The following is a 17,368-nucleotide window of genomic DNA, read 5'->3' as shown; positions in this document are numbered from 1 at the left end:
TACTTCACTTCCACTTTTCCATAGTATAACTACAATCTTGCGTATGATCACTTATCATTTTCCGAAGCCATAGCCCTGCCACGGTCTTACACAGATCACATTTATCACTTGTCACTGATTAGATAAGTGTAGCTAAAGCTACCACTTATCACTCGTCACTGATCAGATAAGTGTAGTTAGGCTACCACTTATCACTTGTCACTTGTCACTAATCAGAAGTATTCAAATTCGACGTTCCGCTCAATTTGATCATTTATTCGGTTTTCGCATTGTTATTTTATTCTCAATTCATCAATAAATATATCTCATCATACATTAGATAATTCATAAAATTAACATTTAATCATTAAATTTCAGCCATATGAACTTACCTGGGTCGATTTGCAAAATTTGTGAAAGCTCAGGACTAATCAGCTACTTTTTCTTTTCATCAACTTGCTTCGGGTTCTCGATTTGCGGTATAAATATGAAAAACCAGCTTAAGAAAACCCTTCTATGGTGTTTTTGCTGATGAGAATGTAGAAAAATAAACAGAAATCTAGATAATTCCACTTTAGTCCTAGCTTTATTAAGTAAATTTTGCAATATTTCAAAATTTCCCTTAATTCTCCTTATTTTCTTGCTGATTTCATACCATTGTCGTCCAGCCTAAATAGACCTTGGGTCTATTTTCCTTTTAAACCCTCTTTCTTTTATCATTTAAGCTATTTAATCATTTCCATAATTTTACATTTGTTTCAATTTAGTCTTTTTTGTTCAATTAACTATCGGAACTTTAAAATTTCTTGACAAAACTTTAATACTAACTTATTAACACTCCATAAATATTTATTAAAATATTTATGGCTCGATTTAAAATTTCCAAAATCTCAATACCTCGTTTTCGATTCTAATTATTTTAATATTTATTTCTAGTACAAGGAAATAATGGTAATTGATACATGGAAATATGAAACTATGATATATATAAAAACATAGAATATGTTTAATAAATGTGTTTATTTATAATTATAGAATTGTGCACCTCAAGCACACTTTTTGTGTAAAGTTGATATTTCAAATGATTTGATGAGTAAAACTCAAATATGAAGTAGTTCAAAACCAAGACAAATTGTTATGAAATTGTATATGAAATATAAATGTATGATTGTTATATGTTATACGAATACATAATGTGAAAAAATATAAGTACAAGAGAAATTTAATGGGAATTGAGCCCATATACGTTTCTTGTTATTTATATGAAGTGTACGATTAACAAATGGCATTAAGTATAAGGCTCGGTTGAATATCTTAAATTGATTTTTGTATGTATTAAATGTGCGTGAAGATAAAGGATCAAATGAGTGAGAAATATGGCTGAAAAATAGCCTGATTTTTGTCCACATGGGTAGACACACGAGCGTGTTTCATAACTGTACCAATGATTGTGGTTGACAGGTAAACTTAATAATTGTGTATATTGTATAAGTGTATGAATATTTGGTAAGATTTATGTTTCATGCCTATGAACTTACTAAGCTTCTATAAGCTTACTTGAGTGTATTCAATATATCTTGTAGATTGACATGAAAATATACGGAGGATCGAATCAACATTGATGATCACACTATCCAGATTATCTCAAATAGGTTTTGTAAATTTCCTTTTAGATTTATATGGCATGAATATGGTTTGATGATTAAATAAATGCTAAGACTTGTTTAATGAATATGTATTAAAGTAAAGAGTGATGAATATGCTAAACGGTATAATTATAATGAAGTATGATTTGGTATCAAATTGGTTGAAATGGATTGGTTGATTTGGATTGGTCTTGGTTTTAAAATTGTAGGGAAGGTTAGATATTTATAAATGGGTTATATTGAGCTTATAAAATTTTTAAAAAAAAAACTTTGAGATTTTGACAAAAAATTCCCTATGGTTTTGATTTAATTTTGGTTTGGTCCCAAAATATGTTTTGGGCTTTGGAGGCCCATTTAAAGGACGTCATGACATATTTCGGTAAATGAATAGTATTCAACTTGTAATAACAAAAAATTAATTTGGTAAACTCTGGTAATGCCTCGTACTCTAGTCTAGCGATGAATACGGGTAGGAGTGTTACATTTAGTGGTATCAGAGCCCAATTTAGCCGGTTTTCGAAACATGTGTGATGTGTAAAGTGTTCAAAAATACATGCCATATAAATCTGCGATAGTGTGGTGTGTATGATTCGATCTAATTCTTTTTATTTTTATAGATTATAAAGATGTCGGATAGATCTGAACGTGCTAAGTAGGAAGAAGCTAATAATAGAGTATAGACTTCTGAGCAATGAACGAGTAGTGATGTTCCAATTTCTTTGATGCGAGAACGAGAACTTAAAAATATGATTTATGGAGTTATAAATCAGTGGTATAGGGAGATGATACAAGAAAGAAGTCAGGCTCAACCACCTTCTCCCCCTATTGCACCACCTGTGGTACCCCCGGTTGCTCATCCACTTCTATTAATAACTGAAACTAGTAAACATTCTCCGATTGAAAAGCTTAAGAAGCTTGGGGCTGAAGAATTTCGAGGTAGATCGGAGGATGATTCTGTAAAAGCTGAATATTGGTTACAAAGTCTGGTAGGAATTTTTAAACAAATAGCTTGTTCTCTGGATGATTATTTGATATGTGCTGTCTCACTATTAAAAAAAGAAGTGTACAATTGGTGGGAAACTGTGGAAGTGATAGTACCTAAAGAAAAGCTTACTTGGGAATTTTTCCAAAACGAGTTTAAAAAGAAATATGTGGGGAAAAGATATTTAGACAAGAAAAAGAAAGAATTTCTCGACCTACGACAGGGAAATAAGTCAGTGGCCGAATACGAAAGAGAATTTGTCTACCTTAGCAAATATGCTCGAGACATTGTACCTACTGAAGAAAAAATATGTATCAGATTTGAAGAAAGGTTAAATGATGAGATTAGAATGATGATCGGGGGCAATGAAATATGGGAGTTCATTGTTTTGTTAAACCGTGCTCAAAAGCTTGAAGAAGTATATAACAGAAAAATACAGCAAGATCAAAAAAGTAAAGAGTCATTTAAAAGATGTGCTTTTAAGTTATTTTCAGATTTTCCAGTGAAGAAATCTAAAGAAGAAATTAGTCAAACTACATCAGTGCCGGGAAGATTGGGTAGAGGTAGATCAAGACAATCTAATTTCAGGGTATTCAATAGACCTGCAGCAAGTGTGAGCAGTGTTCAGAATACTCCACGGCCTAAGTGTCAATATTGTGGAAGACATCATTTCGGTGAATGCATGACTAAGATGGGGGCTTGTTATAAATGTGGGGCTACTGATCATCTTATTCGAGATTGTCTCCAGCTACAAAAAGATGAAGTGGAACAGAAAGAGATACAGAGAACCACTCCTCAAAGAAGTAGACGTTCGGGTATGAGAGAATCAGTTAGTCAATCAGAGAATAGAGCACTAGCACGTACCTACATCATTCGAGCAAGGGAAAAGGCTATGGCTCCTGATGTAATTATTGGTACTTTCTATCTTTATGATGTTACTGTTTATGCATTGATAGACCCTGGGTCTACTCATTCATATATTTGCACTATGCTAGCATCTAAAAAGAAATTATCTATTGAGTCCACTGATTATGTTATACAAGTCATTAATCCATTAGGTCAAAGTGTGATAGTTAATTTGATATGTCGTAATTGTCCACTGAAAGTGAAAGGCTATGAATTCTCCACTGATTTGATGTTGTTACCCTTTCGGGAATTTGATATTATTCTAGGGATGGATTGGTTAACAAAACATGATGCTGTAGTGAATTGTCGAGAGAAACGGATTGATTTGAAAAATCAGGTAGGAGAAGTGATTTCGGCTAAGTTTGGAAATATAAAAGATAATGTCAGAATTATTTTAGCTTTTTTAGCTCAAAAGCTAATACGAAAGGGTACTGAAGCATATTTAGCTTATATTCTTGATTCCTGAGATTCTGAATCAAAGTTGGAACAGTTGCCAGTTGTTAATGAATTTGCTGATGTGTTTCTTGAGGAATTCCCGAGTTTACCGCCATATCATGAAGTTGAGTTTGTGATTGATGTGATCTCGGGTACAACTCCAATATCCATAACACTGTACAGAATGGCACTGACGGAATTAAAAGAGTTGAAGACTCAGTTGCAAGAATTGTTAGATAAGGGGTTTATTAGACCGAGTACGTCTCCTTGGGGTGCACCTATGTAACGCCCCCGTACCCGAGGCCATCGCCGGAGTTGAGCACGAGGTCTTAACGAACTTAATTCATTAATTAAACAGCTCAAACAATTTATTTTACAATTTCCAGACAAGCTGGCTAACTGCGTCACAGTCACTAAAAAATTCATATCTCGAGTTACAAAACTCGAAATCCAATTCCGTAAATTTTACCTGAAAATAGACTCATATATCTACTTACTAAATATTTTATAGAATTTTTAGTTTGGCCAATTAGTACATTTTATTAGTTAAATTCTCCCCTATTTCAGGGTTCAGCTACTCTGACCCCTGTGTATTATGGATCATATATATCCCTGTCCAGAGTTTCAATGACTATTCTGTTTGTTTCTCACAAAACTAGACTCAATAAGGATTTCATACATATAAGGTAAAACTTCTAATTGTTTTTTTTTTACAATTTATGGTTAATTTTTAAATTTAGAACAGGGGATTCAAAAATTGCTCTGACCCTGTTTCACCAAAACGTAAATATTTTATAAAATACAACTATTTTACCTATTTTGTTTCTTCCACATGAAAATAGATTCATTAAGATTAAATTCCATATTTTATTCATTATCTAATTATATCTCTACTATTTTTAGTGGTTTTTCAAACTCACGTCACTGCTGCTGTGTGATTCTGTTTTATAGCCAATTTCACCATTTTATGGATTTCCATAGATTAGTTAGCACATAAAGTATACGTGTTATCAAATATAATCTCGATTAGCCACTCTAATAGCTAATAATTCTTAAAAATTTTCATGCCATCCATGATCTATATCATAAGATTATATACATAAAAGGATTATAATGCTATACATGCCATATTCCCAAAATATGCAAGCCACCATACCTAGATGGTCCATTGATAGTGTGAGCGTGCCTCCGACCGTCCTGATCTCCAAACCGGCTTGTCAAAACTACAAGGAGTGGAAGGGAGGGAGTAAGCATAGATTCTTAGTAAGTTCACATGCAAATAACAAATAACTTAACAAAGCAATTATACCAACCAACATTAGCATAATATCACCAAAACATATATCACATTTCTATTCATCATTCATCGTCTTACTACATTATTGTCGTCGTATCAAGTCTCAACCCGAGGGTTAAATACATACCTGCCCAAAGTGCCCATTCCACAACACTTACCAATACGTCACTTGCATCTTGAGTATTCTTCCATTTCACTAGAATTTTACCTGTTGAACACATCGGAATATAACTCGGATACATAGAAAGTCTACACATAAGTGCCACATATGTAGCCAAGCTACCATCTAACCCGCCCATAAGTGAACTCAGACTCAACTCAATGAGCTCGAATGTTCGCATCCATAAGTGAACTCGGACTCAACTCAATGAGCTTGGATACCTAGTTACATCTCACAAACTCGGACTCAACTCAACGAGTCCGGACGTTCGCATCCATAAGTGAACTCGGACTCAACTCAACGAGTTCGGATGCCCAAATATCCTAATCTATTCCTAAGGTTCAACGGGACTTTCCTTGTTCGCACTCCTTTACCATTCTCCTTGGAATACCAATAACGATACTTTGGTAGTCTTTCACATTTTTCACATAATTCATAAAATTTTTTCATGTTGTCCAACAATGACCACAAAGCATAGAACTACATATTAACAATCATAATATCATATAAATAGCATTAAATCATTTAAAATAATGGTTATATTACAATATTTACATATGAACTTACCTCAATACAAAATGAGAATAGTCAAGCCTATTCCTCGTAAACTTTATTTTTCCCCCCAATCTCGACTCGAATCTCTTTTCTCTTGATAATCAAGACTTAAAAGTGTTGAAACTGTAGCTATGGTGGAGAGAAAATTTTGGCAACAACTTATGGAGAAGATGATCATTTTTGTGTTATTTTTCCCATTTTATTTCATTTAATATTCAAATGACCAAAATGCCCTTCCTTACTAAACTTTCAAAAATTCCATCCATGTCCAATTTTTGTCCATAAACTTAGAAATTGGTCAAATAGCTATTTAAGACCTCCTAATTAATGTTTCAAAGCAATTTCATACTAGAAACTTCTAGAATGCAAGTTTTGTAACTTATTCAATTTAGTCCCTAACTTCAAACTAAGCATTTTATGCATAAAATTTCTTCACGAAATTTTCACACAATCATGCAATCATATCATAAACCTTAAAATAATCATAAAATAATTATTTCTATCTCAGATTTGTGGTCCTGAAACCACTATTTTGATTAGGCCCTAATTCGGGATATCACAACCTATTTTGTTTGTGAAAAAGAAAGATGGTTCGTTGAGATTGTGTATAGATTACAGACAGTTAAATAAGGTTACGATCAAGAACAAATATCCTTTGCCCTGCATTGATGATTTGTTCAATCAGTTGAAAGGTGCTGCTGTGTTTTCAAAAATAGATCTTTAATCTGGGTATTATCAGCTAAAAGTTAAAGAATGTGACATACCAAAAATTGCTTTTAGAACTCGGTATGGTCATTACGAGTTTCTGTTAATTCCATTTGGTTTAAATAATACTTCTGCTGCATTTATAGACTTGATGAATCAGATTTTTCAACCTTATTTGGATAGATTCGTGGTTGTATTTATTGATGATATACTGATCTATTCGAAGACCGAGCTGATCATGCACAACACTTAAGAATTGTGTTACAGACCTTGAGAGAGAAGCAGTTGTATGCAAAGTTCAGTAAGTGTGAATTTTGGCTACATGAAGTTTGATTTCTAGGTTATATTGTTTTAGCTGAAGGAATTCGAGTAGATCCAAGTAAAGTGTCAGTAGTGGTGAATTGAAAAACTCCAAATAATGTAACAGAAGTGCAAAGTTTCCTAGGATTTGCGGGATACTATCGCTGATTTGTTAAAAAAGTTTCAATGATTGCTTTACCAATGACCCGACTACTTCAGAAGAATGTTGAATTTGTATGGTCTGAAGAGTGCCAACAAAGTTTTGATCAGCTGAAGAAGATGTTGATAGAAGCTCCAGTGTTAACTCAGCCAGAATCAGGTATACCGTATGTTGTGTATAGTGATGCATCTTTAAATGGTTTAGGTTGTGTTTTAATCCAGTCAGAGAAAGTAGTGGCATATGCTTTTCGGTAATTAAAACCGCATGAGAAGAATTACTCTACTCATGATTTGGAGTTGGCTGTGATTGTGTTTGCTTTAAAAATCTGGAGACATTATTTATATGAGGAAAAATGTTATGTGTATATTGATCACAAAAGTCTGAAATATATGATGACACAAAAAGAGCTAAATTTGAGACAGAGACGGTGGCTCGAACTATTGAAAGATTATGATCTTGTTATTGATTATCACCCGGGAAAAGCTAATGTGGTCACTGATACACTTAGTCGAAAATCATCATTGTTTGCACTTCGAGCAATGAATGTTCATTTGTCTGTTAATAAAAATGGTTCAATATTAGCAGAATTGAAAGCGAAATATACATTCCTTTAACGGATCCGTGAATTACAGATTGATGATCCAAAACTAGTGCTGAAACGACAAACGGTTAAGGATAATTTGAGTTCAGAATATAGTGTTGATGATAGTGGTATGTTGCATTATCGTAATAGAATTTGTGTTCCGAATAATTCAGAATTGAAAAATAATATTCTTGCTGAAGCTTACAATAGTATGTATTCTATTTATCTAGGTAGTACAAAAATGTATTGTGCTTTAAAAAGAATGTACTGGTGGCCTGGTATGACGCGAGAGATTTGTGAATTTGTTGCAAAATGTCTAATCTGTCAGCAGGTGAAAGCAGAGCATCAAGTACCAACAGATTTATTACAATCTGTTATGATTCCTGAATGGAAGTGGGAGCACATTACAATGGATTTTGTATCAGGATTGCCTGTGACTCCAAGAAAGAAAGGTTCAATCAGGGTTATCGTTGATAGATTAACAAAGTTGGCATATTTTATTCCAATCAGAACAAATTTTTCTTTAGAGAAGTTAGCGAAATTGTATACCTTCGAGATTGTGAGATTATATGAAGTTCCAGTATCTATTATTTCGGATCGGGATTCGAGATTTACTTTGAGATTTTGGAGTAAATTACAGGAGGCTTTGGGCACTAAATTAAATTTCAGCACAGCTTTTCATCCCCAAACAGACGAGCAGTCAGAGCGAGTGATTCAGATTTTAGAAGATATGTTAAGGTATTGTATACTTGAGTTCAGCGACAGCTAGGAAAGGTATTTACCTTTAGTCAAATTTGCTTATAATAATAGTTATCAAACTAGTATTAAAATGGAACCGTTTGAAGCTCTGTATGGAAGAAAGTGTAGAACTCCATTATATTGGTCTGAATTAAGTAAATCGAAACTAGTGGGAGTGGACTTGATTCGGGAAACCGAAAAAAAGTTCGTATTATTCGAGATTGTTTAAAAGTTTCCTCCGATCGAAAAAAATCATATGTAGATTTGAAGAAAAGGGATATAGAGTTTGATGTGGGTGATCGTGTATTTTTGAAAGTGTCACCGTGGAAGAAAGTTTTGCAGTTTGGCAGAAAGGGAAAACTCATCCTACGATTTATCGGGCCGTATGAAATCATTGAAAGAATCAGTCCGGTAGCTTATAGATTGGCTTTACCCCTGGAGCTTGTAAAGATTCATAACGTGTTTCATGTGTCTATGTTGAGACGGTACAGATCACATCCATCACATGTAATTCCTCATACAGAAATAGGGCTCCAACCCTATATGACTTATTTAGAAGAACCGGTGAAAATTCTGGCTGGGGAAGTTAAAGAGTTAAAGAACAAATGGGTACTGTTAGTAAAAGTGTTGTGGCATCGACATGGTGTTGAGGAGGCAACCTGGAAAATAGAGGAATCAATGAAATCACAGTATCCGAACCTATTTTCAGGTAACAAATTTCAAGGACGAAATTTCTTAAAGGGGGGAGAATTGTAATAGCCTGAATTTTCATTGGTGTCGGAACAGTGATTCAAGATCACTAAATCCGACAAATGAGTAGAAAATATTATTAATTTAGTGAGTATAAGTTAAATGTGAAGTTAGGAAAATTTTTGAAATAGTGAATAGTGTACTAGAAATAAATATTAAAATAATTAGAATCGAAAACAAGGTATCGAGACTTTGGAAATTTTAAGCCGAGCCATAAATATTTTTATAAATATTTATGGAGTGTTAATAAGTTAGTATTAAAGTTTCGTCAAGAAATTTTAAAGTTCTGATAGTTAATTGAACAAAAATGACTAAATTGTAACAAATGCAAAATTATGGAAATGATTAAATAGCTTAAATGATAAAAGAAAGAGGGTTTAAAAGGAAAAAAGACCCAAGGTCTATTTGGGCTGGACGACAAAGGCATGAAATCAGCAAGAAAATAAGGAGAATTAAGGGCAAAATTGGAATATTACAAAATTTACTTAATAAAGTTAGGACTAAATTGGAATTATCTAGATTTCTCTTTATTTTTCTGCATTTTAATCAGCAAAAACACCATAGAAGGGTTTCCTTAAGCTAGTTTTTCATATTTTTACTGCAAATCGAGAACCCGAAGCAAGTCAAGAAAAAGAAAAAGTAGTTGATTTGTCCCTGAACTTTCACAAATTTTGCAAATCGACCCAGGCAAGTTCATATGGCTGAAATTTAATGATTAAATGTTAATTTTATGAATTATATAATGTATGATGAGATATATTTATTGATGAATTGAGAATAAAATAACAATGCGAAAATCGAATAAATGATCAAATTGAGTGGAACGTCGGATTTGAGTACTTCTGATCAGTGACAAGTGATAAGTTGTAGCCTCAGCTACACTTATCTAATCAGTGACAAGTGACAAGTGATAAGTGGTAGTTTTAGCTACACTTATCTGACCAGTGACAAGTGACAAGTGATAAATGTGATCCGTGTAAGACCGTAGCAAGGCTATGGCTTCGGAAAATGATAAGTGATCATACGCAAGATTGTAGTTATACTATGACAAAGTGGAAGTGAAGTAATCAATTTTTCGTAACCGTTCCCTAATTTGATTAAGAATGGTATGTGACAGGTGGAGCTATATCGTGTCATTTGATGGTTTAACATTTGTTGCGGATCATCGGATGTACACCATCTCTTTAGAGACTATTTTGGTATGGTAGATGGATGAAACGATGGTTTCGGGCTTTGCACTTATGTGCCTTAGTGTGGTATAGTTCTATACTCTTATGAGCATTCTTGGTGTGGTGGTGGATTCTCGAGTGTCTAAGTCCATTTTACTAACATTGGGAAAAAAGCCTTATACGAATAGATACTTGATTATGGAAAATGAATATGACATGATTGTGCTATAAACTTTAAAGAAAATCTAAAAGTCTTTATATGTGTCACCAGGATATCTATATTTGTGTTCCATGATATGAGAAGAGTATATATTAACCATGTTATATGTGTTATACTAATTGTGTTGGTTGACATGATTATAAATTCTTATGCTTAGCTTGCCTTATGTAATGTAGTTGAGAATGATGTAGCAAGTATTTAAGTTCTTATGACATTTAGTATGCTCACCTCCAACAAGGTAAGTATAGTGAATTCTATTTGAATTTACTAAGCATTATTTGCTTCCACATTGTTTTTACACGTAGATTGTTGATTTGGGGAGACTTGAAGCCTAGCTCAATCCAAGACATCACACTATCATCGAGACTTACAAGAGTATGACAGTGACATTTTTTAGTTGTAGCATGTACTAAGTGTCTACATGAGTAAATATGTTAAATTCATATTAGTTGGTCTTTATGTTGATTGTTACTCAAATTTGAGCTTGAGAGACAACATGTTATTTCCCAAACCAATCCTTCTTTTGGTTAACCGATTATGTGCATAAATACTTTACTTTTGTAAAACATTTGAAGTGTTTTTGGATGAATTCAGTAATTCATGTCCCAACTACAAAGATGCAATGTTGCAACTACGGAGCCCAACATCGCGGCCTCGCATATCTCACATGTCCCCACGTTGTGACATTGCACCTGTTTTGTCACTAGACTATTTTAAGTTGTTTTGACCTTCCGAGGCTCGTTTTGGGTTTCGATCACCTTCGATTAGCTCCAGATAAATCCTAAATTATTTTAAATTATTTTTAAAGTTTTAAATATTTTCTAAAACATATTTTAATTATTTTATAAAAATATTACACTTTCTGTTGAGGATCGACCTGTATAAATAATGAATAAGTAAAACAGAGAAATCAAATACACAAATATTTATGTGGAAAACTCATTCGAAGAGGATAAAAACCATGGGTAAAGGAGGCATCAACTTTTCATTAAATAAGTCAACAAATGAGAGTACAATATGGAGGAAATAATCCTAAATGTACAATAACAAACATCAAAAACAAAACCCTAACTTGGGAACAAAATTCTTTCCATAGTTATCATGAAACTCTCACCAAAACTCATATACAACTACATCTTGTTGCCCTCAAGAAAAAGACTTTGCTGATTGGTGTGTCAAAACAGGGATACAATGACCCCTTTAAATAGGTTGAGTTTGCAGGGCTAAAACGACTAAAATATCCTTGAAGTAATCAAAGTTCAACTCGGAGAAGAAGTCCTAGTTGGGGTCTAAAACACGACTACATTAGGTGAGATATCGCCGTGACATTGCGACATCAATGTCGCCCCTGCTCGTGTCTCAAGAGATTGTTGCCTTGTCCTGACATCCTGACGACCCTCATTGTGATGTCGTCCCTTGCTTGTCACGTCGTCGCAACGTCACATTTCTCCTCGTTGCGCGTCTGTCTCCGATAAGAGCCTATAAAATGTTGGATAAATGTGACGCACACCTCACACTTTCAATTCTTAAATAAATTTAAGATTTTTTTACTTGTACATGCTTTGGTGACATCTCTCATCTGTACTGATCATCAAAAACGAGTGAGGGGTATTGCAACTTTTAAAATGATAATCTAAAATTCATTTTTTTTCCAAGTGTGGAAGACATGTATTTTGTTAACTTATAAATTATGATTTTAAAATTACAAAACTAATTTATGTTTAGAAAATATTCTTGTGAGAAGTAAACAAGTGACAGCATTTTCGTTTTCTATTAAAGCCGTGAATTTCTGGAAAATTGAGAACTGTTAACCAATTTTTTTTATATATTTCAATATTGAATTTTTTATTTGAGAAATTTTTTAGGGTCCATATGAAATATTTATATATATTCTGGAATCTTTTCAGAATTCAGTCTCTTGAAAGCAATTTGGATGAGAGCTAAAAAAGAAATAATTGCATAGATGAATATTTGCTAAACATGGAAATAACTAAAAAGTGCAGCAAAGAAGGATCTTAAAATTTTGTAAAAATGTAGTATGATTTGTATTGCACAAAATAACCTAAACTCCATTGTTTAATTTCATTTGGAACACTTTCGGGATATTATAGATATTATATGATTAAATAAATAACATTTATTTAAATTAACTTTATATATTTTTGCTTTTAAATATTTTTCAATTTTTTGAAATTATATAGAAAAGAATAAAAAATTAAATAACATTTCTTTTATGATAATAACATTTATCTTTATGATAAATATTAAATTTAAGATAAATATAATTTGAATATTAAGATATATATTATTAATTGAAATATATATGATTTGAATTTATTTTACTTTTTAAAAAATATTGCCATTGAGTTTTAGCTCGATTGGTATGAGTACTGGCGGAGCCAAGGGGCAGGTAGGGGTCCCGGTCTCTCCTAAAATAGAAAATTCTTCATTTAGGCCTCTTATAATTTATAAAATTTTAAATTAGTAATGGTAAAATTTTACTTTGGCCCCTCGAAATAATAAAAATTTGATTTAATCTTTTAAAAATTATAAATATATAGTTTATTAAAATTGTGAAATTGTATTTTTACTATCTTAAAAATATACAATTTAATTTCGGCTCCTCAAAAAAGCTTTTTTGGCTCCGTCATTAGGTATGAGTATTGTTGCCAATGCAGAAAGACGTGAGTTCAAGCGTGTTGAAATGATTATCCTCCTATTTATTTGGGTTAAGAAAAGGTTACGAGTAATTTAAGTATTGTGTAAAAAAATATTAGATTATCACGTTTGATCTTTTGGGATTATTTTTTATATTTTAATTTAATTTATTTTGGTTAAATAAAACACCCCACGTCAATAATGGACTTGAAACCTTATTAATATATATAGAGGTTTTTACATAATCATAAATAAATAAAAATTAATTATCAAAATATTATTTTAAAAAAATTATTTTAACAATGTTTTGATAAATCTAACATCAAATCGCTACCATTCATAAAGATTTAGGATTCGTTAGTGTTTATATGATATCTAACATTTTATCATCATTTTCTTCATTTCTTCCCTTATTTGTTTTTTTCTTAAATTACAAAAAATCAAATAAATATAATAAAATCAATGTTTTACAAAATTCAATCAAAACAATATTCTAAATATATCAAAATCAAAATAAATATAACACATATCCAATGCCTCATTTACATTTCTTCCCTCATTCTCGATTGAGAATAGAGATGATTATAGATAGGTTTAGGCCTCAAAAGAATTTCAAGTTTAGGTTTGGTCTGATCTAAAAAATAAGCTTAAAATTTTATCTAAGCTTGATCCGGATAAAAATATTAAAACTAGAGTCCGGTCCGATCCAAATCGTCTGTATTAAAATTTTTTTATAATGTTATTTTTATATAAAAATAAATTTAAAAAATATAATACATAAAATACACTAAAAATATTAAAATAAATATTTTTTAACAAATTAAAATAAATTTTAAAAAATATTTATATTTAAATAATACTAAAATATGTGTAACTTAATAAACAAATTTCTCTAAAATAATAATTATATAATATCTAAATAACAATAATAAAATAGTAATAATATAATAGTAAATTGAAAATAAAACAACAAAACACAATAATAGTTTTTTTACAAATTCAATCAAACTAAGCTAAAAAAAACACACAAAACTTGGCCGGTTTAAAAAATAAACCTCATTTTTTTTACTCGAAATATTTTTTAAATTAATATTTTTTCCGAACTGTCGATTTTTTCGAAGTATGAATACAAACTTCCTCTTGTAACATGACCGCTTTAGACAGTCAAATTTAAAGTTTTGATCTTTGATTGCTTGCCCAATAAAAGAAATCAGAACTAACATTCACTTTCTAGTTTGTAATTATTCAGCAGCCTACTTAAGTAAGTAACCCACCAAATATTCTAATTTTGGAAACATGCAAATATTCAATTTCTTGTGCCACTACTGCTACTCCCTTTCCAGGTTCACTTCTTCACTTTTTCCTTATCTACTTCTGCTTTCTTCTTTTTGTTTATTTACTGACGTTGATGTAAATTGTACTTGTAAGGATCTTTAGATTGTTTTAGGAAGATTAATTGTTGTTTTTGGGTGATATTTTATTTGGATTTTGTGTATCTGCTGCAAAATTTTTGAAATTTTTAGCTGATTTTGAGGTTTAATTTTGTGGGATTTTGCTTTGTTGTTATTAGGGTTCGATAAGGAAAAAAAAAAAGAAGGTAGAAATTGGTGTAAAATGTTGGCTTTAAGCGTGAATTCAAAAAGGCAAAGGCGACCGAACGTTAGGTTAGGGGAAATTGGAGATGTGTCTGCTGCTTTTGCATGTGTGTTTTCTCAGAAAATTAAGGAAAATCTGGTTCACAAAACATGGAAACCTGATTCTCTCTACTCTCAACACAATGAACTTGATACTGTTGTTGAGTTTTCTTCTAAGGGAATTTCTCCAGATTTCTTCATATCGGCTGATTCCCAACACAACACAGAGAACAAGAACCCAAATTCTTCGAAATCAGGTTTCGATTCGGTTGGTGCTGATGAAATTCACATGATGAAGTCTGGTTTAATTTTTGGTACCGTAACCAGAAAGAGTAGGGTCATGAAACGGCGAGGGCAGAGTAGGGAGGGCAATAATTGCTTGTTCGGTAGTGCTTGGAGTCGGAGTTCTAAACTTAGTCCTCGGTTTACTGGTGAAGATAGAAAGGAGCATGGTGAGAAAGAGTTAACGGGAATCGGATCAAATGCTTTTGCTGGTTATTGCCCTGATAATGTTTTCCAAGACATATTGGATCATGAAACATCAGCTAACAGTAAAGATGCTTGTGAATATAATTTGTATGAACCTGGTTATGACAGTTGGAAGGATGCTTTTTATGAAGGAAACAATGTGTTTCTTAAATCTGATGATGCATGGGACCAAACAATATATACGCATAATGACACAACTAGTGTCCGAGGATGGTTGGAGGACCTTGGATTTGGCAGGTATGCTGGTATATTTGAAATGCACGAGGTCGATGAGGAAAGTCTGCCTCTGTTGACACCAGATGATCTCAAGGAGATGGGTATATTTGCAGTCGGCCATCGACGGAAGTTGTACCATGCAATACAACGGTTAAGAGGCAATGATTCTTCTTGAAGACTCTTTGGATAAGCGGAGGTAAATGCTAGCTTACTTGTTTTTCAAGCAATCTAATTAATTCTGTTTTAACTATCATGCACATGTTTCCTTATTTCTCAGTTTGAAGTATCACAAGTGATGCTGCAATGCCGACTGTTGTAATTCAAGGACAAGGAAACGTTATTGCTGTAAAGCTTAGGTATGAATTTTGTGTTTAATGCTAGTGTTGTTGTTATGAGCTTTATATCAAAAGCTTAAACCACAAATCATAATCTTCATTCCAAAATCTTTTAAGTAGTTGAGCGATCTCATTTTCTTAGTTTTGCAAATAAAAACTATGTTTATATATATCTGTGTGGGCGCGCGTGCGTGTTGGTGTACCACTTTTTCCTTTTCTTAAAGTTCAGAATCGTTTTATGAGGAAAATAAGTAATGGAGTGCTAAAGCTATGATGCTTTGATTCATCATTTTTCTTCAAGTACTCATGTTCGATGCATATTTAGACATAGGTAGAGAGATGTGACCTTCCAAGAACGCTCCTAATACATGGGAAAACTTGGAAAATAACTTTTGCCAGACATACCCATAACCCACACTTACGCTCGAGTCTAAGTAACATGAATTGTCGGGTCTAGTTATTAGCAAGAACACATCAAATATGAAATATTTAGATATTGAGGACTGATTTCAGGATGCTGCAGGCCAAGGGTTTTGGCTCTTGTTTTTATAGCATCTCTCAACTTTCGTGGGCAAAGGAAGAATAATTTGCTGCTGAAGATGTTCACAAAATTCGTATAATTAGCATAACTTTGGCCATTGGAGGGTCTTTTTGTGATTATGTATATGAAACTTTGATTTTAAATTATGTTTTAACAAATCCGTAGAACCTTATCAATGTGATATAAATTTATGTCCATTTATTGCATATACAAACAATTTTAAAACAAGATAAAAATAAATGGTTTGTTTTTCAAATTTGTATAATCAAAATTAAAATTTTACATGTAACGGATAACATTATAAAGGCTTAAAGGTAAACAAGTCTTCATAAAATAATTAAGGAATCATTTAAGTCCCTAATCAAAAAATGTAAATAATTGAGTTTCTAATCGAAAGTTAACCATCGAGTCCTTGAAATATAACTATGTCAAAGCTCTTGATGGACTGTTAAGCAATGACGTTATAGTTGACAAGGTGTTTCACATGAAAAATATAAAAATTATTAAATAATTAAAAAATTTAAATTATAAAATTTATCAAAGTAGCAGTAATTTATTATAATATTTAACAACTTGTTATTTTTCAAATAATTTTCTAAATTTTTTAATATTATTTTTAGTAATTTCTAATAATTTTTTTTTAAAAAATACTACTTTTGGTTTTTCACGTTGCCCTGCAACATACCTCGATCCTTATCAATTTCTTTCTCATCACTTTTCCTCACCCAAAATCATTATTTATCACTATGATAAGTCTACAGTAGATTCATTTGTCACTCAAACCCCTTGTTCATCTCTCTATACTTTTTTTTTTTTTGCATTTTTGTAATATTTTTTATAATTTTAGAATAACATATTAATAACTTATAATTTTGATATTTTTTTTGATCCTTTTGACAAATTTTATTCA

The 17,368-nt window shown here is 32.0% G+C and overlaps 2 protein-coding genes across 4 annotated transcripts; both read left to right on the top strand.

Moving 5' to 3' along the window:
• Nucleotides 1–2,407: 2,407 nt before the first annotated feature.
• LOC107887829 (uncharacterized) lies at nt 2,408–4,234 on the top strand. Its single transcript, XM_016812054.1, has 3 exons — nt 2,408–3,521; nt 3,780–3,850; nt 4,004–4,234. The coding sequence occupies exons 1-3, from the start codon at nt 2,408–2,410 to the stop codon at nt 4,232–4,234; spliced, it is 1,416 nt and encodes a 471-aa protein (XP_016667543.1).
• Nucleotides 4,235–14,401: 10,167 nt separating this feature from the next.
• On the top strand, nt 14,402–16,645 carry LOC107887076 (uncharacterized). 3 transcript variants are annotated; one of them, XR_001680989.2, is made up of 4 exons: nt 14,402–14,586; nt 14,814–15,778; nt 15,860–15,938; nt 16,441–16,645. XR_001680989.2 is itself a non-coding variant. In XM_016811207.2 (3 exons), the coding sequence occupies exon 2, from the start codon at nt 14,858–14,860 to the stop codon at nt 15,755–15,757; it is 900 nt and encodes a 299-aa protein (XP_016666696.1). In that variant the 5' UTR covers nt 14,402–14,586; nt 14,814–14,857; the 3' UTR covers nt 15,758–15,778; nt 15,860–16,087. The 3 variants fall into 3 exon arrangements, 1 of the variants encoding a protein (XP_016666696.1); XR_001680988.2 differs by having other exon boundaries at nt 16,431–16,645; XM_016811207.2 differs by lacking the exon at nt 16,441–16,645 and having other exon boundaries at nt 15,860–16,087.
• The last annotated feature ends 723 nt before the right edge of the window (nt 16,646–17,368 follow it).

Source organism: Gossypium hirsutum, chromosome A03, assembly GCF_007990345.1.
Source record: "Gossypium hirsutum isolate 1008001.06 chromosome A03, Gossypium_hirsutum_v2.1, whole genome shotgun sequence".
In the NCBI taxonomy this organism is placed as follows: Eukaryota; Viridiplantae; Streptophyta; class Magnoliopsida; order Malvales; family Malvaceae; genus Gossypium; species Gossypium hirsutum.
This window is presented reverse-complemented; position numbering and strand designations above follow the sequence as displayed.

Coding starts and splice junctions, on each gene's coding strand:
- LOC107887829 (XM_016812054.1), top strand. CDS start 2,408: ATGATACAAGAAAGAAGTCAGGCTCAACCACCTTCTCCCCCTATTGCA. Junction 3,522..3,779: donor GGCTCCTGATGTAATTATTG/GTACTTTCTATC, acceptor ATATTATTCTAG/GGATGGATTGGTTAACAAAA. Junction 3,851..4,003: donor GGATTGATTTGAAAAATCAG/GTAGGAGAAGTG, acceptor AAGTTGGAACAG/TTGCCAGTTGTTAATGAATT.
- LOC107887076 (XM_016811207.2), top strand. CDS start 14,858: ATGTTGGCTTTAAGCGTGAATTCAAAAAGGCAAAGGCGACCGAACGTT.